General features: G+C 41.3%; 1 protein-coding gene across 1 annotated transcript in view; it reads left to right on the top strand.

The window, feature by feature from the left end:
- LOC124552655 (serine/threonine-protein kinase 11-interacting protein) overlaps positions 1-24,616 on the top strand; it is a 277,366-nt gene that overhangs the window by 170,878 nt on the left and 81,872 nt on the right. The window contains exon 16 of the mRNA XM_047126981.1: positions 23,172-23,344. Coding sequence (XP_046982937.1) covers positions 23,172-23,344 — 173 coding nt within the window. The remainder of the gene's footprint in view (positions 1-23,171; positions 23,345-24,616) is intronic.

Raw genomic sequence — 24,616 nt, 5'->3', positions numbered from 1 at the left:
CCCTCCCCCTCTCCCTCCCCCTCTCTCTCCCCCTCTCCCTCTCCCTCTCTCCCCCCTTCTGTGCCCTCTTCAATTTTCTTATGCTTGTTGGATTTGAAGGTCATTGCCCAACTGTCAATTCTCTAAAGTGATGTGATGCAGTTCTCAAAAAATTGTCTTTGCAGGTTAGAACAGTTCTCTGCCCTGTGACTGTAAGCTTTCCCGGCATAAACTGTCGATGAAGGTTTCTCGGGTCTCCAGCCGGGTGGTAGTGCCGATATCTCGTGACGTTTTGGGAAGTGTCGTACTACCTGTCTTCTGGCGAAGACTTCGCCAGCAGATTGGTAGTATGACACTTCCCAAAATGTTGCAAGATATCGATGCTGTCACCCGACTGGAGACCCGAGAAACCTTCGTCGACAGTTCTCTGCCCTGTTAATGTACTGTCAATACCTGAGTGTTTAGCGTAGCAGTGTCGTGATGTAAAGCCTGTGGTTCAGTCTGTAATTTTCCCAAATTCTGTATTTATCAACAAATAGTAATGTTAACTAAAATGTTATCATAATGTATAATAAAAAACACATTTTTATTTTTAATTACTGTGGTGTGCGTACTTTAAGACCTTCAGTACACACACCGTCAGATTATTTTACTTGTCACTCTAAGGAAGTAGGCGAGTGTCAGCACTATGTCTCGTAGTCTTATCGTGGCGTGTTTATCTTCTGCTGTTAGGTCAGACGATAGAAATGCTACTTGCACGCTTAGAGTAGTAGATTGACGGTGACCAACTTTAAACAGAACTTGATTAATTTTCACACACATTTATTAAAATAATAACAAGCATAAACATTACTTAACTTTATTCTGGATGCTATTTACAATTGACAATCTGAAGTTCCCTTGGTATTGGTACGTTAATCTTATTCTCACATATCTCTGATGTTGTTGTTGTTGTTGTGCTCTTCAGTCCTGAGACTGGTTTGATGCAGCTCTCCATGCTACTCTATCCTGTGCAAGCTTTTTCATCTCCCAGTACCTACTGCAACCTACATCCTTCTGAATCTGCTTAGTGTATTCATCTCTTGGTCTCCCTCTACGATTTTTACCCTCCACGCTGCCCTCCAATACTAAATTGGTGATCCCTTGATGCCTCAGAACATGTCCTACCAACCGATCCCTTCTTCTGGTCAAGTTGTGCCACAAACTTCTCTTCTCCCCAATCCTATTCAATACTTCCTCATTAGTTATGTGATCTACCCATCTAATCTTCAGCATTCTTCTGTAGCACCACATTTCGAAAGCTTCTATTCTCTTCTTGTCCAAACTATTTATCGTCCATGTTTCACTTCCATACATGGCTACACTCCATACGAATACTTTCAGAAATGACTTCCTGACACTTAAATCAATACTGGATGTTAACAAATTTCTCTTCTTCAGAAACGCTTTCTTTGCCATTGCCAGCCTACATTTTATATCCTCTCTACTTCGACCGTCATCAGTTATTTTGCTCCCCAAATAGCAAAACTCCTTTACTACTTTAAGTGCCTCATTTCCTAATCTAATTCCCTCAGCATCACCCAACTTAATTAGACTACATTCCATTATCCTAGTTTTGCTTTTGTTGATGTTCATCTTATATCCTCCTTTCAAGACACTGTCCATTCCATTCAACTGCTCTTGCAAGTCCTTTGCTGTCTCTGACAGAATTACAATGTCATCGGCGAACCTCAAAGTTTTTATTTCTTCTCCATGAATTTTAATACCTACTCCGAATTTTTCTTTTGTTTCCTTTACTGCTTGCTCAATATACAGATTGAACAACATTGGGGAGAGGCTACAACCCTGTCTTACTCCCTTCCCAACCACTGCTTCCCTTTCATGTCCCTCGACTCTTATAACTGCCATCTGGTTTCTGTACAAATTGTAAATAGCCTTTCGCTCCCTGTATTTTACCCCTGCCACCTTTAGAATTTGAAAGAGAGTATTCCAGTCAACATTGTCAAAAGCTTTCTCTAAGTCTACAAATGCTAGAAATGTAGGTTTGCCTTTCCTTAATCTTTCTTCTAAGATAAGTCGTAAGCTCAGTATTGCCTCACGTGTTCCAGTGTTTCTACGGAATCCAAACTGATCTTCCCCGAGGTTGGCTTCTACTAGTTTTTCCATTCGTCTGTAAAGAATTCGTGTTAGTATTTTGCAGCTGTGACTTATTAAACTGATAGTTCGGTAATTTTCACATCTGTCAACACCTGCTTTCTTTGGGATTGGAATTATTATATTCTTCTTGAAGTCTGAGGGTATTTCGCCTGTCTCATACATGTTGCTCACCAGATGGTAGAGTTTTGTCAGGACTGGCTCTCCCACGGCCGTCAGTAGTTCCAATGGAATATTGTCTACTCCGGGGGCCTTGTTTCGACTCAGGTCTTTCAGTGCTCTGTCAAACTCTTCACGCAGTATCATATCTCCCATTTCATCTTCATCTACATCCTCTTCCATTTCCATAATATTGTCCTCAAGTACATCGCCCTTGTATAGACCCTCTATATACTCCTTCCACCTTTCTGCTTTCCCTTCTTTGCTTAGAACTGTGTTTCCATCTGAGCTCTTGATATTCATACAAGTTGTTCTCTTATCTCCAAAGGTCTCTTTAATTTTCCTGTAGGCGGTATCTATCTTACCCCTAGTGAGATAGGCCTCTACATCCTTACATTTGTCCTCTAGCCAACCCTGCTTAGCCATTTTGCACTTCCTGTCGATCTCATTTTTGAGACGTTTGTATTCCTTTTTGCCTGTTTCACTAACTGCATTTTTATATTTTCTCCTTTCATCAATTAAATTCAATATTTCTTCTGTTACCCAACGATTTCTACTAGCCCTAGTCTTTTTACCTACTTGATCCTCTGCTGCGTTCACTACTTCATCCCTCAGAGCTACCCATTCTTCTTCTACTGTATTTATTTCCCCCATTCCTGTCAATTGCTCCCTTATGCTCTCCCTGAATCTCTGTACAACCTCTGGTTCTTTTAGTTTATCCAGGTCCCATCTCCTTAAATTCCCACCTTTTTGCAGTTTCTTCAGTTTTAATCTACAGGTCATAACCAATAGATTGTGGTCAGAGTCCACATCTGCCCCTGGAAATGTCTTACAATTTAAAACCTGGTTCCTAAATCTCTGTCTTACCATTATATAATCTATCTGAAACCTTTTAGTATCTCCAGGGTTCTTCCATGTATACAACCTTCTTTCATGATTCTTAAACCAAGTGTTAGTTATGATTATGTTGTGCTCTGTGCAAAATTCGACCAGGCGGCTTCCTCTTTCATTTCTGTCCCCCAATCCATATTCACCTACTATGTTTCCTTCTCTCCCTTTTCCTACACTCGAATTCCAGTCACCCATGACTATTAAATTTTCGTCTCCCTTCACAATGTGAATAATTTCTTTTATTTCATCATACATTTCTTCAATTTCTTCGTCATCTGCAGAGCTAGTTGGCATATAAACTTGTACTACTGTAGTAGGCGTGGGCTTCGTATCTATCTTGGCCACAATAATGCGTTCACTATGCTGTTTGTAGTAGCTTACCCGCGTTCCTATTTTCCTATTCATTATTAAACCTACTCCTGCATTACCCCTATTTGATTTTGTGTTTATAACCCTGTAGTCACCTGACCAGAAGTCTTGTTCCTCCTGCCACCGAACTTCACTAATTCCCACTATATCTAACTTCAACCTATCCATTTCCCTTTTTAAATTTTCTAACCTACCTGCCCGATTAAGGGATCTGACATTCCACGCTCCGATCCGAAGAACGCCAGTTTTCTTTCTCCTGATAACGACATCCTCTTGAGTAGTCCCCGCCCGGAGATCCGAATGGGGGACTATTTTACCTCCGGAATATTTTACCCAAGAGGATGCCATCATCATGTAATCATACAGTAAAGCTGCATGCCCTCGGGAAAAATTACGGCTGTAGTTTCCCCTTGCTTTCAGCCGTTCGCAGTACCAGCACAGCAAGGCCGTTTTGGTTATTGTTACAAGGCCAGATCAGTCAATCATCCAGACTGTTGCCCTTGCAACTACTGAAAAGGCTGGTGCCCCTCTTCAGGAACCACACGTTTGTCTGGCCTCTCAACAGATACCCCTCCGTTGTGGTTGCACTTACGGTACGGCTATCTGTATCGCTGCGGCACGCAAGCCTCCCCACCAACGGCAAGGTCCATGGTTCATGGTTCATCTCTGATACTTGACAAAAGTGTCTATACATTTCTCTTCATGGCTATGTACAGGAATATGGTAATCTTATTAGGCGCAGACTGAAACTTGACTATAGACTGGTAAAGACAAATGTAGAACTCGTACAGACTGGTACAAACTAATGCAGTCTGACTAATCGGAGGTCTGTATAATCGTAATAATACCTCGCACATTCATGTATCACTGCGCAAGTGTGATCCGCGAGGAGAAAAGGTTCTACGTTAGCAGCAATCTCATTGGTCGCGTTACATATTAATACGTGGATTGGCGGAAGCAGAATTTGGCCCGTCTCTATGGCAGCGCCATCTCGTAGTGCGGAGACGGACGAGCGCTGCGCCTGTGCTGTTGTGCTTAGCGGGGTGCGCTCTATTGGGAAAGTTGTGTATGCGCTGACTACGCGGAACTATGTACACAACAATTACTAATTGCAGGAAATTGCCAGAATTGGCAGTAAATTAAAATTAGGTGCTCAACTTCGAAATGTCAAAAAGTATTTCCCCAAAAGCTGAACACTATGAATGATGTACGTATATGCAATTAGCTGTTTCCTTCAGGTTTTTTGTTACAAGAGGCAAGCAAAGCATTTCCATTTGAGAGCACGAACGCAACGTAGCTCGAAGCCGGTGCCAGTATGAAACCTCCGACATGGGTGAGAGATTAGTAGGACGTTCGTGTTTTTTCGCTGTAAGTACAGTAAATAAGTACAGTAAATGCGCAAATGCAAACTACGTTGACGTTATTACTGAAAGCATCGGGACTAGACAGATGTGCTGTTGTTATTGTCTCGGCTGCTGAAGAACAGCCGTCGGTGGCGTCCGTCGGAGAATGAGGAATGTGGACGAGGTTGAATGTCGTCAAAAATCACCGCTGTGGAATCGCGCGTGACGAGAGTGACGGTGCTTCACGATAACTCACTTCTCCGTATCACAAATGCCGTCTTGCAGAAGTTATTCTGACTCGAGTGGGAGACACTCGTGCACTCGCCCTGTAGTCCCGATCTCTCCCTGTGTGATTATCACACCTCGGGTTCCTTTAAAAAGGACTCGAAGGGTCAGCGATTGCTGCCAGATAAGAATGTGTAGCAGGCATTTACGGTGGTTTGCCAAACGGGTGTCTTCAGCCAGATGCATTGGTGGGACAATTGCCTCAGTGATCTCAGTGACTTTCCCATTTGGCGTACCGGTTGTGGACAGCACAGTCTTTGAATGGAAACTTTTTTATTTCCCCTTATATTTATGTACAACCAGCTATTAAAAATAAAAAGGTCTCTTTTTTTAAAAAAAATTAATTGAATACTTATTAATTGACATTTGTAGGTGTTATTAAAAACAAAATTTAAATAAAAGTAAAAAAAAAAAATTGTGCTACTAGCGAGAATCAAACTGGTGACTTTATGATCGCGAGACTTCAGTGCTGCAGACTCAGCTACCGACAGCTGCCTTAATATGTTATAAGCATTTTACACTTAATAGTGCTCCTAAACCTTCTAATCAGAAAAGACGATTTTTTTCGAGGTTTATAATTATTATTATTATTATTATTGTGTCATATACCCTCTGAAAGCTGAAGCATGAGCACTTTCCTTCAGATTCATATAAGTATAAATAAAATTGGAGAGGGCAGAGCAATTCTCCGTGAGAGTCTGTCTATTTCCATCTGTTTATTGAGATGCTAAAATAATGTTATGACTGATGAAGGTATCTTATAAACTGTTGCAGTTTTCGTGAGGCTACATTTTCATTATGACTGAACAAACATGTGTGAACTTACTCCCTGTACAAATGGGAAAATTGAATATTTTTATGGCATGTATGTCATTTAGCTGTAAATGTTGCATTTGTTGTTAGATAAAACTTAAAGACACCTTTGAAGAAGAGAGAAGCGCTTGTATGGATATTAAGAGATCACATGGAAAGTCAGTAGATCAAGAGAAGACTTTTGACAATATTGAGTGGAATGCATTCTTTAAAATTCTGGGTGTTGCAAGAATAAAATACAGGGAGTGAAAGGTTACACAGAATTCATATAGAAACCACATGGCAGTTACAAGGATGTGTAAAGCGAGCAGTGGTCGAGAAGGGAGTCAGATGGGGGGAGGGGGGAGGGGTCGTAGCTGATACCCGATCTTATTCGGTCTGCACTTTGACAGCATCTTTGAAGGAAACCGAGGATAAATTTCCAAAAAAATGATGTCATTTAGCTAATGACATTATAATTTTGTCAGAGGTGGTAAAGGACTCAAACAGAATGGATAGAGAATTGAAAAGAGTTTTAAAATGGTTGTCAACAAAATTGAAAGTACGTCTAAATGTCAGGAAGTCTTTTCCGTAGGTATTTATCCGGAGCTTAACATCGTGCCAAAGCGGCCCGAACCGGAAGAGAATAGAAGCATTTTGAAATGTGCTGCTACAAACGAATGCTAAAGATTAGAAGAGTGGATTGCATGACTAATGAGTGGGTACGAATCAAATTGGGTCAAAAAATCTTTGTGGCACAAATTGACTAAAAGAGAGGATCATTCACTCGTTATGGAGGCAAGTGTGGGAGGTACAAGTTGTAGAAAGAGACTGAGAAGTATGTTTGTTGCAGAGGTGAAGAGGCTGCACAGGATAGAGTAGCACCAAACTTGTTTTTGGACAACAGCAAAGACAGTATGTGCCAGAACAGATCAGTATTACTAATGGCATATACCTTCTACACCTAATTGTCATAACAACAGAATAAGGGGATCTGAGAAACATGGAATTGCCAATAAGATTGAATCTAGAAACATTTTTTCTACTGTTCCAGAATGGTACGTTTGGCTCATTTTTATTTGCCAGGAGAACTATTGTGAGACACTCGTACGTGGTCGACAGCAGTTGATCCTCAGTTGACAGTAGAAGAGTAAGTTTTTTGGGTCATCGAAATAGTTTTAGGTCGTCCAGATCTCTCAGTGTACGACTGCTTTCTGCGTGATATCACAGAGCACAGATTTTATGCCTGGCTACCTGGGAGGATATTACACAAAGTGAGAAGGCAAATTACCACAGTCACCGACAGCACCACATTGTAATCGCACGAGAGTGCTTGCCGACAGTTGGATGTCTGCATTCGGGCTGACATTTATTTTGATTTATTTATTATGTCTAGGTGGTGCCGAGCAGCTTATAGGAATGTTAAGAGCTGCACTGTAAGATACACACTGTACTACTCTTTATGTTAAAGACAATCAATTTCGGTCTAACATCACCGGCCACTGTAGCCGAGCGGTTCTAGGCACTTCAGTCCAGAACCGCGCTGCTGCTATGGTCGCAGGTTCGAATCCTGCCTCGGGCTTGGATGTGTGTGATGTCCTTAGGTTTAAGTACCTCTAAGTCAATGGGACTGATGACCTCGGATGTTAAGCCCCATAGTGCTTAGAGCCATTTGGTCTAACATCAAACCACCATTGCATCTGTTGCACCAAAAGGAGAAAACCAGATAACGAGTTTGTACAATTCTAATAGAAAAACCACGTGGATATACATGACACGTAGACCGTTATTGATTATTACAGTTACTACTGCTTATTCTAAGTCTCTTGTAATAATGAACAATGACGTACATATAATATGTATACACATAATGGTTATGTCTTAGAATTGTATATACTTGTTATCAGGTTTTTTCCTTTTGGTGCAGCAGACCCAAAGATGGTCCAATGTTGGACTGAAATTGATTACCTTCAATAAAAATAGTAGTACAGCTATGATTTTGACAGTGCAATTGTTAACCATTTATTTATGTATTTGCTGTTTAACAATCAGTTTTCAGATGTCATAGCTTTAATTCACACATACATCGCAATATGAGGTTATATTAATTATAATTCTTTTACCAGTACAAGATAAATGCCTATTTTGATATAAAATGTGAAGATAATAAATTATCAGCTTTCTGTTACAAGGACAGGCTTAGGGCAACGTTCGCCAACAGTTTACGAGGAGACATTATAATTTGAAATCTTCTGTTAAATAACATTGTGTACTTGCATTCAGTGTTGGTGAAAATCTGGGCTTGTGGAACTGTCTAGCAATTTTTGTCTGTGTAAATTTAATACAAGAAGCATGCTTCAGTCTCTACAGGCCAAACATTGTTTGTGGGAGTCATACGACAACATATTTGTCATCTTAAGTCGAAGGGCTACTAGAAAGTCAGAAATGTGTTGATGGTTTATTGAATAACTGCAGTTAACACAAAACGGCACTTCTGAGGACCAGCTGCTTTTTAGCACAGGGCATTACCAGATCTCGCCAGCCGTCTCTGTCTTCGACGAAACGTAGTTCGCACACGGGCTTTCATTATTGTCAAAGAATTTATTCTTTCCGGTGCACAGTGTATGTTTTCTGCATGTGGGACACCCATTAGATTCTGAAATTATTAACTGCTATATCAGGTAATATTGTGACGCACTTGTGTTTGACATTAGGTACGTGATATTTCTAGAGCAGTGACTGTCTCTTGCCATCAGCACACCACAACCCTATTTCGTGTAGTGAGACGTAGCATCGATCTTTGGCAATCGGCTGTGCTGTGGTCTCAGTGGGTGTAATGTACTAAGCCCTTGACATATCCCGAAAGAGTTTTTTTTTAAAAAAAAAGGATCGAGAGCACGAAACTGGGCAAATGTGCTGACCGTGCAACTTGTCGTGCTTGATGCGTCCTGTTGTCCCCAAAAACAGAAAGTTAATCAGTGTTAGCACAGGGACACTGAATTGTGCTGCAAAAAGAGGTCGCCACTTGTGGCAGGTGGTGCTGTTTGCAGCAGTTCAGTGAGTGCTGAATGTAGGATGTGGTGGTAAGATACTCCAGCTATCCTGTGAGGTGATCGCCACCTGTTACGGGTGCTCTCTGGTGGTGTGGTCTAATGGAATATCCACAGTTCTCACAATTAAAATAAAGTAAGCCTTACCCGTGAGTATCTATGGTGTACTATCTCAGTTGTGTGACTGGATTTGTCATTTCTTCAGAGAAATGTTGCAGTTCTTAGTAACTGATGGAATGTCGTCGAGTGATACAGGAGGGATATCTGACATTCCTTGAGGAAATGTTGCGGGCACTCTGCTGTTCTCAATCTATATGAAAGGTTTATACGACAGTTCTGAGCAACCCTCGTAGATCGTTTGCAGCCAGTGCTCTCATTTACTGTCTAATAAGATTTCCAGAAGATTGAAACAAATTACAAAATCGTTTAGACCAGACATCTGCGTGGTGCAAAAAGTGACAGTTGACCCGAAAAGATAAAAAGAGTCAAGTCATCTACACGACTACTAAAACAATCCGTTTCTGTTACCCAGTAAATCACACAAATTGGAAAGTTGTCAGTTCAGCTAAACACGTGGGGACTACAGTTACAAACATCTTAATTTGAAACTGACATATAGAAAATGGAGTGGGGAAGATAAACCAAAGACTGAGTTTTACTGGCAGAACACTCAGGAAGTGAAAGCCAACACTATGCTCATATGTTCTCTTCTGGAGTCGGACATCGAAAAACTTCAGAGAAGTGCAGCTCGATTTGTTTTATTGGGAAATATGGGAGACAGTGTCACGGATATGATAAGTGAGATAGAGACTCAGTAACTAAAACAAAGGCAATCTCTTTGCAACGAGGACTTCGCCCACTATCTATTACGAATGCAAAAATATTTTGTTGACACAAAGCTACTTAGGGAGAAACGACTGTCGTAATAAAATAAGAGAAATCAGAGCTTAGGTGTTTGAAAGTGGGAACGTAGAGAAGTAGTGTGAAAGTGGTTCTGTGAACTCTCTGATGAGGACTTAAGGCCAGTAATACACTATCATATTTTTTTGACAAAGAAATATAATCAAATTTCTTTGACAAAGTTGTTTGACATAGCACTTAAAATGGGTATTACACTGTCGTCATATTTCTTGTCAAATTTCAATACGGTGGACAACAGTTTGTTGCATCGTGTTAGTATTTGGGAAAAAAGGAAACATACTCAGATGAAGCCATAGGTATTACGTTGAGATAGTAAAAGCATTCGGCAAAATTACTTACGAATGGATGAAAGCGTGTTTCAGTATTACCTTAGTAAAGTGGCTTCTCGTATTACAAAACAGAATACTCTCTTGAGAAATGCTATATGCACAGAAGACAGGCAAATTGTGACCCTGTGATTTCTTGATACAGGAGAAAGCTACTCTAGTTTACAACACAGCACTCGAACATCACTTTGCACATTACTTACTTACCTACTTACTGGTCATACCGGACTCGAGAGTCCATTACCGCAGCAACGTATTTTCGCCATCTGTTCCTGTCTTGGGCTATTTCCTTCCATTCACCTTCAATACCTAGGCTCCTCAAATCAGCCTTCACATTGTCCTCCCATCTACACCTCGGTCTCCCCACAGGACGTTTTCCTTCTAGGTGCCCTACCAGTACTCTGCGCGCTGCCCTGCCCTCATCCATTCGAGCTACGTGAACCGCCCATCGCAGCCTACGTGATTTAATAATACTGATTACGTCAGGGCTTCAATAGAGTTCACGAATCTCTTCGTTATGCAGTTTTAGCCACTCTCTGCTAATGTCATCCCTTATTGCTCCGAAAATTTTCCTCAAAATTTTATTTTCAAATACTCGAAACGGCTTTTCATTTTGCACAGTGAAAAACCAAGTCTCACACCCATACAGCATAACTGGTAGAATAATAGTTTTGTATATTCTAATCTTTAAAGTCCTAGACAATATCCGTGATGAAAGTAATCTATTCCATGAGAAACAGCACACATTTCCCGTCTGTAATCTCTTCTTCATTTCGGATTCAATCTCATTTCTCGAAGTGATGTCGACGCCTAGATACTTAAATGTGTTCACTTTTTCAAACTGCATGTCTCCAACTCTTAACATTTCCTGATCTACTGCTGTTGGCATTCTAGTAGTAACCAGGTATTTAGTTTTGTCTTCACTTATCCTTAGACCTACATCTTCACTAGCCTCGATTAACGCATTTGCATTTGCTGTTACAGATTCTTTCCTATCGTTAATAATGTTTAGCACATTATCCAAAATAATTCCATAAATGTGCGAAGCGATTTATAAGGCACTGAATGGTGAATATGTGAAGGTAAATAAATGTTAAGTACACTATATGGGCAATGAGAACTATTAATTTCATTAATGGAATTAGTGTTCCAACAACTGCAAAATTAATAAAAACTACAAAACAAAAGAACTGCTTTTTTAACTTTTGCCATCCAGAGTTCAAAAATAGACAATGTAGAAGGGAAAGCTGAGAAAGAATTTTTTATTTTAGAGTGTGACCACATCCTCTGTTCTGGCTTGCTGAAAAGCTACCAGGATGTTTCCATATGTAGAGGTGTATGGCTGTAGCTGTGATTGTGGACGTGAAGTCACCTCCAGCATATTCCACCTGCCCGTCAACACACAATTAGTAGTATGCACTGTGCCCGCCACCTAACTCGAAGCAAGTTTATTGAAAAAATAAAAATAAAAAAAAAAAAAGAGTCAAATGAACACACCAACTTTGAAGCCATGTTTACACACACACTACAGAGATATCAAATAGCTATAGCGACGCCAGTGCTCCAAGTGGTTACATTTCACATTGCAGTGAACAGAAGACAAATGACTCTTACTATCAATACTACGGCAAGGCCCTAGATTTGACCCATTTTTATTTAACGACAGGCGAGATCTGACAAGGTTCCCTGTTAACACCGTCAAATTTCTTTGACATAAATATTTGACATTTCAACTTAACAAAGAAGTATGATGGTGTAATACTGGCCTAAGAGTGCACTGTGGAGTAGTCATGTAGATGTGCATGCAGATATCACTATGTAGGTGGGGAGCAGCAACATTAGAAAATTGCACAAATTCCGTACTGTGCGTAAAATTGGGGGGGAGTAGTTCTGAGAGTGGGAGCAATGTGCGTGTAGATGCCAGCTCTGTGCTGTGCCTGGGACTGCCACGCGGCCCGCTGCTGTATCACGGTGCACAGCATCTCTGTGGGCTGAAGATGCATAACTGAACCTCTCCGCCGTAACGTTATCGATCTGCGGTGGCCTCGTCTCATGTCTCGAATGCTCGGAACGGAGAGTTTCACTTCTCGTAGGTGTCGACAGAGTGCAGCACGGGTGCCGAGGTGTGGGTAACCCTGACACTCCTAGATACAGTCCGCATTTCTTTTGCTCCTACTTCGTAAGATGTACCGTGTCAGTGGTCACAAAGTGTCTGTAGTCCGTGCCGCATCCAGAACTGCATGTGAAAACTTCTTAGGCAAACTCGAGGCTTCGGGCTTCACAGGACACGAACTACAGGTTGTCAGTGGGACATTTTGTGTTTGTATGTTGTAAATGGTGCTTTAAAAAAGATGTACTATTTGATAAAACATCCTCTTTGTGATCTATTGTTCCTCACAATCTACCAATGACGTGCCAAAACTTTCTGTTTTTTGAGATGAGGAGATCACATTAAAACTGGCATAAGATGCCTCCACACACACACAAAATTTTAAACATGACTACAACTTCAGCAACTGTGTGACAGTAAGCTTGAAGAGATTGAAAAAATGAGCCAAACACTTGCAGCTGGCTGGCTGACTTTTTCAACTTCTCCAATATTATTATTATAATTTATACTTTATACGTATCATATCTTACACCGCTGTCTTGAAGTTACATAAAAGACAGGCAGTAAGTATAAATGTATAACTCAGGCTGCGTTCAAAAGACACTTTCAGCCATCGTGGTATGTACACATAAATGACGCTCTAAAAAACAGCATTTGCTAATAACTCCCACTGCCTTGTGTATTGTGATTTTTGTTAGTGTTATTGCATGAAATATTATTTCTACTTTTATTTTTGTGTTATTTTGACACAATTGTGTGAGCATTTGAAATATTTGTGTGACTGTATCGAAAAAATATAAATATAAAATGTCAGCAAATAACTTTATCCCTAAGCCCGTATGTCATTAGTTTTCTACAGTAGGGAGTGCATTGTTAACAAGAGCTAAGAAACAGATGTGTCATTTCAACTGTTGCATATTTGTGTTTTACATAGCTCGATGCACGGAAGTGTACGTTCGTCTTGCGACTTTAATTATGTGAGCATTTTCTGTTTGGAATGATGAGCGTATAATGAGGTGAGTGGGGAGGGAGTGCGTAGCAACAAAACAAATGAACAAAACAATTGATGCACAAACAGGTATAACCTTTCTGTCTGTCTAGAGATCTAAACATCATGTGTTTATTCTTGTGTTAGTGTACACGAGTAAACTCCCAATTCTTTAAAGAATAGAACACCCGTGTCCAACACAACTTCAGATGTCTGATTACTTTACAAGTGAGTTAATGTGTTAACTATTTGACATTAAGTATGTAAGTGAGAAAAAGTTTACAAACAGTTTGAAATTATCCTTACAGTTTGTCGGAAGCCGCTAAGTACTCTCTTTGTGAAACACTGAATGAGTATAGTCTCCTTAATATTTTACGCAAAAGCCAGTTTTTCACACATTTCAAGCCTTATGACATCATATCTCCTGAACCGTATGTCGTACAGTGATATAATTTTGCAGGTAGATTTAGTGATATACGTAAAAAACTGTCCTTCCCTGTGCACCATTATCCTCACGTGCCATGCATAGCTGGAGCTCATGGTCCCCCTCTCCCTCTCCCCCCCCCCCCTCTCCCCCTTTCCCCCTCTCCCTCTCCCCCCCCCCCCTCCCTCTCTCTCTCTCTCTCTCTCTCTCTCTCTCTCTCTCTCTCTCGCTCTCTCGCTCTTTTCATCCCCCTTCCCCCCCTGTCACGTCGCCGGGGACCTGTCCCGTTTTCCTGAGTCTCGGGGATAATGCGTGCTTTCACTGCAGTGACTGGAATTTTGTTTCCGGACTGTACTCTTAAACTTGGGACTCTTCACCAGTAATCACCGTTTTAGGAAAATTGAGATTACTCTTCACAGTATCCATCACGTCCTGTGCGATCTCTGAACGAAGTTGCTCGTACTCATTTGTTATCGTCTTTGGCATAAATTTTGCTGAGATCTTCAACTTTTATAATCCTGTCTTCCTCAGTTGCGTGTAATATTATGGTATATTAATAATTTTTACTTATGGACCGTCTGACAGCAACTGAATAAAACACAATTTTAGTGCCATACGCGTTTCGCCTTTATTTTCTGCAAGGCATCATCAGTGGCCTGAAATATGTACATATGTTAGCTATTTTATTTACATTTTTGTCATTGTGCCTGTAGGTTATAAACAGTTCTGGTGGTTGGTATTTCCTATTAAGTAGTAATGTTTTGAACTGTACTTACAGGTTGCGTGGACAATTTCCTACATATTACGTTCCTGTTGCATTTTTGGTGTTGTTCTTCTTCTTATGAACGCCGATTTGCGTTTTTTTTTCCCCATTCCACAACACTATGCACTGAACGCTTGTTTTAAAGCAATGTTTTGGTTTCTGTTGCCGACTGTCAAATGTTTTTGCCAAACTTATGAGTGTAACTATTGAAGTATCTGTGGTCTGTTCGTGTATGCATTTGTGTGTGCGTTTGTGTATATATATGTGTGTGTGTGTGTGTGTGTGTGTGTGTGTGTGTGTGTGTGTGTGTGTGTCCAGATGATGTGGGGAAGAGTTTTCTTTTTTATTATTATTATTTTTTGTTTTATGTTATCATTTCCTTTACTAAGTGTAGTAGGGAGCCTGTGCTGATGTGTGTTTGTTCATTTATCACATGTTTGTTTTCTGCTATGGCTTTCTTGATGTGGAAGTTTTCTTGCATTTGTATAAGATGTTTGTCATGGTTGCTTATCCTCATTATTTTCATTTCTTGTTCCATGTTTGTAGAATGATGGTTGTAGTGTTTTAAATGCTCTGCAAATGTGGAATGGTTTGTTTCATACTTCCAACATCTGATATGTTCTTTGTATCTTGTTTGAAAATTCCGGCATGTCATGCCTATGCATACTGCATCACAACTTTGACATTCAAGTTTATATATTCCTAATTGTTGGAATTTGTCTCTCTTGGTAGCTGGCTGGCTTAGGTGTGATTGAAGGGTTTGCCCAGGCTTATATGCTATTTTGAAGCCCTGTCTCTTTAGGATATTTGCAACTCTGTGTGTTAGTTTGTGTGTGTAGGTCGTGGTGTACCATCTGGTTCTTTTCTGCGTGTGTTGTCATTGTGTGTGTTTGTTGAGTGTGTTTGTAAGTTTTCAGCTTGTGAGTTCTTTTGTATTGTGGAACTGTTGTGTTTGTTTTTTATTTGTGTTTTTATTTTTTGATTGAGCTTGTGTACCGCATGTGTGTCATACCTGTTGTTCCTAGCTATTTGTATGATTGTACTCCTTTCTTGTTCATAGTTTCTCTTGCTCAGTGGGATTCTGTTTAATCTATGTAACATGTGTCTTAGTGCTGCAAGTTTCTGGCTGTGGGGGTGGTTGGATGTGGAATGTATTATTGTGTCTGTGGCTGTTGGTTTTCTAAAGATGTTAAATGTATGTTTACGGTCCATAAGTAAAAATTATTAATATACCGTAATAATTTTGCTGAGATCTTTGTGAGGTTCAAATGTTGTGTTAAAATGGAACGAATGGACCCGGTGCTAATTTTAATCTCATGTGCAAGTTCTCTGTGATTGATATATGTTGCATCACCAGAGTCTCCACAAGACCAGTAAATACCTGATTTGGGAATGTCGAGAGCCTACCTGAATGTGCTTCACCCTTCGCAGATGAGTGACCACTTTTGAAGCAATTGCACCACTCCTTTATCTGTGTGGTATTTATTGCTCCGTCCCCAAACACTTGTCGTACCTTGTGGGTCGTTTCAACTTGAGAATTGCCGAGCTTAAAATAAAATCTGATGCAGTAACGTTGTTCACTACTACTGTCATTCTGTGAACAACAGAAAATCCACTACTACCGTCTACACGTGTTTACTTATCGACAGCTAGTCGGCGGCTGACCGTTTCCACAGTCACTTAAAAAAATTACACGTCCGCACTACGTATACCTACGGGCGTAGAGAGCACACGTGTTCCGATACCGCCGTACGTACTCCCCGAGTCCCCGTACAGTGCACAGCGGAGGATACCTCGTGTGACTTCCGCTCCACTCATAAATGGAACTGTGAAAAACTGACTGTCTGCATGATTTGTACGAGTCCAGATTTTCCTTATCCTGTTTCTGAGGCTCTTACGTGACGTGTATGTTGGTAGCACTGGAATAGTTCTGCTGTCTGTCACAAATGTTGCTCCTGCAAAATTTCTAGTATGTGTTTCACAAAAAGAATATCTTGTTTCGCCCAGTGATTCACGTGTGAGTTCACAGAGCATTTGTGTAACACGCACATGTCGATTGAACCTACTGGTTACAAATCTGGCAGCACGTCCCCGCTTTGCTTCGTCGTCTTCCTGTAATCTGACTCTACGGGGATCTCAAACACTCCCCCGGGACTCTAGATTTGGTCTAGCATTCTGTATGCGATCTGCCTTATAGGTGAGCTACAGTTTCCTTAAAATCTCCCTGTTAAGCAATGTCAACCATTTAGCTTCCCGACAAGTGATGTTACGTGCTCATTCCATTTCATGTTGCACTTTCACGTTATGCCTAGACGTTTAATGGATATGAATACGGTGTCGAGCAGCACACCACCGTTACGGTATTCAAATATTATGCTTTGTTTTTCCTACTCATCCACATTAACATACATTTTTGTCCATTTAGACCGAGCTGCCTCACATTACACTAACTAGAAATTTTATTTATGTCACCTCATATCCAGCTACCGTCACTCGACGACACCGTAGCGTCGTTGGGAGAGAGCCACAGATTCCTCCTCACCCTATCTGCCAGATCATTTACGTATATAGTGGACGAGAGCAGTCCTGTCATACTTGTCTGAGGCAGTCCTGATAATGTACATATCTTTTATGAACATTTGCCACCCAGAACAGTCTACTGTGTTCTGGTATTTTAAAAAATATTCCACCCACTTGCATATTTTAAAAGATATTCAGTACGCTCGTGGATCTTTCTTCGTACTTTACAGTATGACATTACGTTAAACAATTCCTGATGTCTAGAATGTGATTTTCACTCTGCAGCGGAGTGTGCGCTGATATGAAACTTCCTGGCAGATTAAAACTCTGTGCCGAACCGAGACCCGAACTCGGGACCTGAGAGGGCAGGGCGTGAGTCGTGCTTGGGTAGCTCAGTTGGTAGAGCACTTGCTTGCTAAAGGCAAAGGTCCCGAGTTCGAGTCTCGGCCTGGCACACAGTTTTAATCTGCCAGAGAGTTTCATATCAGTGGACACTACGCTGCAGAGTGAAAATCTCATTCTGGACACATCCCCCAGGCTGTGGCTAAGCTATGTCTCTGCAATATCCTTTCTTCCAGGAGTGCTAGTTCTGCAAGGTTCGCAGGAGAGCTTCTGTAAAGTTTGGAAGGTAGGAGACGAGGTACTGGCAGAAGTAAAGCTGTGAGGACGGGGCGTGAGTCGTGCTTGGGTAGCTCAGTCGGTAGAGCACTTGCCCGCGAAAGGCAAAGGTCCCGAGTTCGAGTCTCGGCCTGGCACACAGTTTTAAACTGCCAAGAAGTTTCAATTTCTGACGTAGTGCAGAACAGAGATAAGATTCACTGTCAGAAGTGACGACATGACACTCCTCGTCAGCAGTCCACACATCCCAGGTGCGACGCCACTCTTGAAGAGGCGGGTATCTGTGTTGTGTCGACAGAAATTCGCTCACCGGATTGCTATTTGGAAACCTGGCCTCTGGCTGGATCGTCAGAGGCAGTCGGCCTCCCCGGGACAGCAGCTTCAGGTGTCGGGGAGCTACGATATGCCAAGTACCCGGTAGCACATTTCTCGCTAGGTGCGGCGAGACTCTACCGAATAAAATGTCGAGGGTACGTTTGATTTTCCTCGCGTTTCCCTTCGATCCGACACTGAGCCACTGCCACGCCCGAATGTCCCACACTCCTGGATATCCACGCCTCCACCGGCTGTCTACAGTGACACCTTTCAAAACTCTGTCCATCGCCAGTACTCATACCGTGTGCACGTGTAGCGAGCTTGTTTGTCCCGAAGTGCTAGTGCGATGTGTACACAGTATGTTCCCTCTCATATCTCATATAATGTGGTTTTACTGTGACGAAACGGAATCACTTCCGTTGTCATTCTACCAGTCAAAGAAGACTGTGACCGACCATTTACACTCTTGGTGATGGGAATTATGTGTAACTCTACAGACTTCCTTGGCCACGCGATGTCGTCCTTCAGTTTCTTGTCACACCACCTGAGTTTCGACCTCTCTCTGGGATCTCCTTTGTGATCTTCTGATGTTTTCAGGTAGCTGAACGCCATCAAAAACCAGTGGCGTATTCACTTATAAAAGAGAGCTTTCTCGTGCTCGTCTTAAGGAATTGAGACTACCGGGTGACATTTTTCTGGCTGCTATTGGTAGGAACTCAGGATTAAAACTGAAGAAACTGCAAAAAGGTAGGAATTCAAAGAGATGGGACCTGGATAAACTGAAAGGACCAGAGGTTGTAGAGGGTTTCAGAGGGAGCATCAGGAAACGATTGACGAAAACAGGAAAAAGAAATACAATAGAAGAAGAATGGGTAGTTTTAAGAAATGAAATAGTGAAGACAGCAGAGGATTGAGTAGGTAAAAAGATGAGGGCTAGTAAAAGTCCTTGGGTAACACAAAAGGTATTGAATTTAATTGCTGAAAGGAGAAAATATAAAAATGCAATGAATGAAACAGCCAAAAGGAAATACAAACATCTAAAAAATGAGATTGACAGGAAATGCAAAATGGCTAAGCAGGAAGGCGTAGAAGACAAAAGTAAGGATATAGAGGCATGTATCACTAGGGGTAACATACATACTGCGTATATGAAAATGAAAGAGATCTTTGGAGAAAAGATGGAATACCAGTCCTAAGCAAAGAAGGGAAATTAGAAACTTGGAAGGAATGTATAGAGGGTCTGTACAAGGAAGATATACTTGAGGGCAATATTGTGGAAAGGGAAGAGGATGTAGAGGAAGATGAAAGGGGCTGTATGATATTGCGTGAAGAATTTGACTAAGTACTGAAAGTCAAAACAGCTCCCCAGGAGTAGATAACATTCTGTTAGAACTATCGATAGCCTTGGGAGAGCCAGCCATGACAAAATTCTTCCATTTGGTGAGCAAGATGTATGAGACAAGTGAAATACCCTCAGACTTTAAGAAGAATATAATAATCCCAGTTCCGAAGAAAACAGGTGCTGACAGGTGTGAAAATTACTGAACTATCAGTTTAATAACTCACTAACACAAATCCTTTACAGAAGAATGGAAATACTGGTAGAGGCCAACCTTGGGGATGATCAGTTTGGATTCTGGAGAAATGTAGGAACATGCGAGGCAATACTGACCGTACGACTTCTCATAGGAGACAGGTTAAGGAAAGACGAATTAAGTTTATAGCATTTATAGACTTAGAGAAAGCTTTTGACAATGTTGACTGGGATACTCTCTTACAAATTCTAAAGGTGGCAGGGGTAAAATACAGGGAGCGAAAGACTATTTACAATTTGTACAGACACCAGTTGGTAGTTATAAGAACTGATGTGCATGAAAGGGAAGCAGCAGTTGAGAAGGGAGTGGGACAGTCTGTATATTGAGCAAGTAGTAAAGGAAACAAAAGAAAAATTTGGAGTAAGAGTTAAAACTCCAGGGAGAAGAAATAAAAACTTTTAGGTGTGCCAGTAACATTGTAATTCTGTCAGGGGCAGCAAGGGACTTGCAAGAGCATGATGGCTGAAGTATGGAGGATATAAAATGTCAACTGGAAATGGCAAGAATAGCATTTCTGAAGAAGAGAAATTTGTTAACATCGAGTATAGATTTAAGTTTCAGGATGTCCTTTCTGAAAGTATTTGTTTGGAGTAGTGTAGCCATATACGGAAGTGAATCATGGACAATAACTAGTTTAGACAGGAAGAGAATAGAAGGTTCTGAAATGCGGTGCTACAGAAGGGCGCTGAAGATTAGATGGGTAGACTACATGACTCGTGAGGAGGTACTGAATAGATTTCGGGTGAAGAGAAATTTGTGATACAACCTGACTAAAAGAGGGGTTCAGTTGGGAGGACATATTCTGAGGCATCAAGGGATCACCAATTTAGTACTGGAGAAAAGAGTAAGGGGGTAAAAATCGTAAAGGGAGACCAAGAGATGACTACAGTAAGCAGATTCAGAGAGATGGTTGGAGTAGTTACTCGGAGATGAAAAGGCTTGCACGGGACAGAATAGCAGGAAGAGCTGCATCAAACCATCTTTGGACTGAAGCCCACAACAACAGCAACACTGGTAGGACATCATCATTGTATAGACAGCCTAACAGGCATGATGAGAGGGGATGTTTACCAAAATATTATTGTCATGCCACAGAGGCGGCTTCCCCGTCGTTTGTATTCTTCACAAACTTTGACTGCATATTTATTCCTCGATGGTGTGAAGCCATGAAGCTGGGTGTCTATGGCCGTCATCTGTATTTAAATGACATACATTCTTAGAAATCTCAGCTGCTTCTTGAACTTCCCTGCTACAAATTCCTCAGTTAGTGTGCATATATTGTTGAAATTGTATCTCAGTAAGAGGTCTGTATGCCAGATCTGTCATTCGTCCTCATTACAACGGTGGTTTGGAAAGTAACCACCCTTGGGCTGTAAACAAACAACTTGGATGGAAAAAAAAAGTCATTAGATACTCCTTAAAACTACGGCATTTTGCAATATTTCAACAGTCGCCATTTAAATTTAAGCATTTGCCATAGTGTTTCACTAATTTACAAATTCCTTCTTCATCAATTTCTGCCGCCTTAATGTGGAGCCAGTCTTTCGCTCCATTTTAAAGTTTGCCGACTTCATCAAAGTTCTGCAATGCAATCCACTTCTTCATGTGAGCTAAGAAAGGGAAATCAACTTGACACCAAGTATGGACTCTGTGTGTGTCTGTCTCTGTGTGTGTGTGTGTGTGTGTGTGTGTGTGTGTGTGTGTGTGTGTGTGTGTGTGTAGAGGGGAATCAGAAATGTCCCTTTCACAGTGAGGATGAATGTTGCACGCAAAAACACAACACCAGATGTCAGCATACTACCACATTCGTTTGAAATGGCTTGCTTAAATTTCTTCACAATCCAGAGATGACAAATCTTTGATATTCATGAGCTATTTGATCCGTTTTGCTTACAAGATCGTTACCCACAACAGAAAGCTTACAATTCCTATCTTTATCATGAATGTTTGTTCTATTAGTTTTATGAAATTGGACCCATTGCCAAGCAACACCTTGACTAATAATATTTAGAATCTATACATTGATAAGAGTCGTCTTGTGTCCAAATGTTTTTGCAGGGAAATGAATTTTATTGCTGCACACATTTTGTGGGATTTTTTATTACAGCACACGTTTTAAGGCCGTAATGAGAGAATTTGCAAAAGAATGAGGTACATACTTTCACAGCTCGATGCTTACTTAATCTGAGAATGTGCAGGTGTAACAGCAGCAGTGCTGTGTGCACAAATACCGACGCTGCACTAGAATGTCGGTTACTTTTCAAAACCGGCCCGGCAATACATTCTCAATATGGAGAACTACGGCCGAGATGTCGCTTCGACAACATACATGTACTAGCTGAAGAATGCGACAGCAGTAGGAGGAATCTCCGAGGAGAAGTGCTCAAGATTTCTAACGAGCAATTTGATTTCTATCGAGATAATAGCTCTAGGCTTTTAGATTCGTGGCTATGTGCCGTTGAGGAAGTAAATGTGTAGCCACAGTGTGGGAGGAATGCAAATTACTCTGCAGCCCGTCAGTAATATGTCAGTAAACGTATTTCTCCTTTGTCGTTCTGCCTGTCCAATGTAGTTCAGGCAATGAAGGAAAATTAGGGGAACAAATTAGTGTAGTTACAAATTTTCATAGAGTGGTAGAGGGTAGTTTCACAACAACAGGTTTGACAGTACGGATGGGTATGGGAGGGGGGAGGGGGAGTGGCATGTAAAGGTCAATTTTTTAGGTTTTTCTTGAATATCTCGAAAACTGTTACTTCTAGTGAAAATGATTCCCAATACAAAATTAAGCTACATTAAATTTCATACAAAAAAGGCCCTCTTCATTTTTCCATTAAAATTAATAGTTTCTGTGTTACAAAGAATGGAAAAATCTCAGATTGCTAAAAATAGTGTTTTAATGTTATGAAATTGATGTATATTCTTAAAGGAAGTGGATTAAGAACTAATATTAAATGTGTGTACCACATCTAAGAGCAGTAGAACTGCATTGAGGGATAAATTGTATTCTCAGGTTGTAACAGAGTGAAAAGATAATTGCGGTCGTACACTTCTGGGTTTCACACACCTCCGGAATGAAGAGCTAGCAGGCTATTCCTCGATCTCTGTACCACTCTACATCACGGAGAGCAACTACGAGCTATTTCGCGACATTATACTGACCCTTCCACAACTTGCCTTACAAATTACCGGCAACGAAGTACACAGACACTCCTAGTGGGGGAGGTGTTTATTTTCCACAATGTGTGCCGTACACAGATATGAGTTGCTCGTAATACAAATTAAAGAATTACATAAGAACAGAATGCACGTAAATCTCTGCACACTGTTCTACACCAATAGAGGGGACATCGATTCTGAGCGAGCTCATACAGCCATCAAAGTGTTCTTCTGGGAAAGGCAACTTCCCCAAACACGAGTGCAGCTCACTTGTAACGTTACAGACAGATTTTACCTCCCAAGCATTTCCTGTCGAGCTATCTCGTGTGATTAAACTAAATGACTTCACTCCCTTCTTACATAGTGGAGCTGTTTTCAGTTTACAGAGCAAGTACTTTCCTCCGATCTCACAGCTCTGTCGCCGGCAGGTGCGCCACGGCGAGCGGCGCCTCGGCCCGGCGTCCCTCTGTCGGACGTGCCGCAGTATTCCTACGTGGACTTTGGCTGGGCAGACCACCGCATCAAGCTGCACCTTTACGTCAGTGTGTTCCAACAGCGGGACGAGGAGCTCACCACACTCGTCAAGGTGCGTGTCTGTTTCCGAGTCTGTAAAGGGCGCCGTTCTGTACCGTCGGGACGGTCGTAGCCAGTGCCGAGCCAGAGACGGAGGAGTAGGTCGGGTGCGCTCACTCGCGACAGTAATGGTAACCGGGTGAGTAATTTCTCAAACGTCACAGAGCCGGTCCACAGTTTGGAGGTCGTGATGCGGCACGGCGTACATCGCTCTTAGCTACTTTGGGCGGAAAGTGTGCCCTGCAGTGCTCCACAGTTTTCACTGTTTTAAGGGGGATGTACTTATACTGCAGAGTTCATCTTTGACACACTAGTGTAGAACCTGTGACAGATTAGATTAGATTATTTTTTCGTTCCATAGATCCATGCTGAGGGGATCCTCGCGGATGTGGAACATGTCAATTTTTTTTTAATGTTGAAATAACAATACTAATAGTATGAATATATACATCATTTGTTTCTATTAAAAAAATCGTCAATGGAATAGAAGGAGTTGGCCACTAGTAAGTCTTTCAGGCTCCTTTTAAACTGATCTTTATTTGTAACTAAATTTTTTATGTTTGCTGGCAGATTATTGAAGATGAGTGTTCCTGAGTAGTGGACCCCTTTTTGAACTAAAGTAAGTGCTTTTAAGTCCTTGTGCAGATCATTTTTGTTCCTGGTATTGTATGTATGAACTGAGCTGTTTGTTGGAAAAAGAGATATATTATGTAGGACAAATTTCATTAAGGAGTAAATATACTGAGAGGCAGTAGTTAGTATACCCAGTTCTTTGAAGAGGTTTCAGCAGGACGTCCGTGAATTTACTCCACAAATAATACGTATTACACGCTTTTGGACTCTGAAAACTTTTGTTTGACTTGAAGAATTACCCCAAAATATTATACCATATGACATTATGGAGTGGAAGTAGGCAAAGTATGCAAGCTTTTTCATTTTTATGTCGCCTATGTCTGCTAACACTCGAATTGCAAATACAGATTTGTTAAGGCGTTTCTGCAGTTCTGTGGTGTGCTCCTCCCAACTGAATTTATTATGAAGTTGTAATCCCAGGAATTGAAGACTGTCAACCTCTTCTATCTGCTCAGAGCCGGCCAATTACAAAATCTGACTAGCGACCCGACCCGGCTCGGCTCCAGATGGGAAGTGTCGAGTATCTACGGCCAGAGGAATTGTACGGCACAGTCTATTACATTTGTGGGCTATTGTGTAGAGTTACGAATAAATTTCAGATAACAACATTAAGTAACTCGGTAACATCACTTTCGCGTAACTATGCCGTGTA

Source organism: Schistocerca americana, chromosome 10 (assembly GCF_021461395.2).
Source record: "Schistocerca americana isolate TAMUIC-IGC-003095 chromosome 10, iqSchAmer2.1, whole genome shotgun sequence".
Taxonomy (NCBI): Eukaryota; Metazoa; Arthropoda; class Insecta; order Orthoptera; family Acrididae; genus Schistocerca; species Schistocerca americana.
Note: the sequence above shows the minus strand (reverse complement) of the source record. Positions and strands in the feature narration are given on the sequence as shown.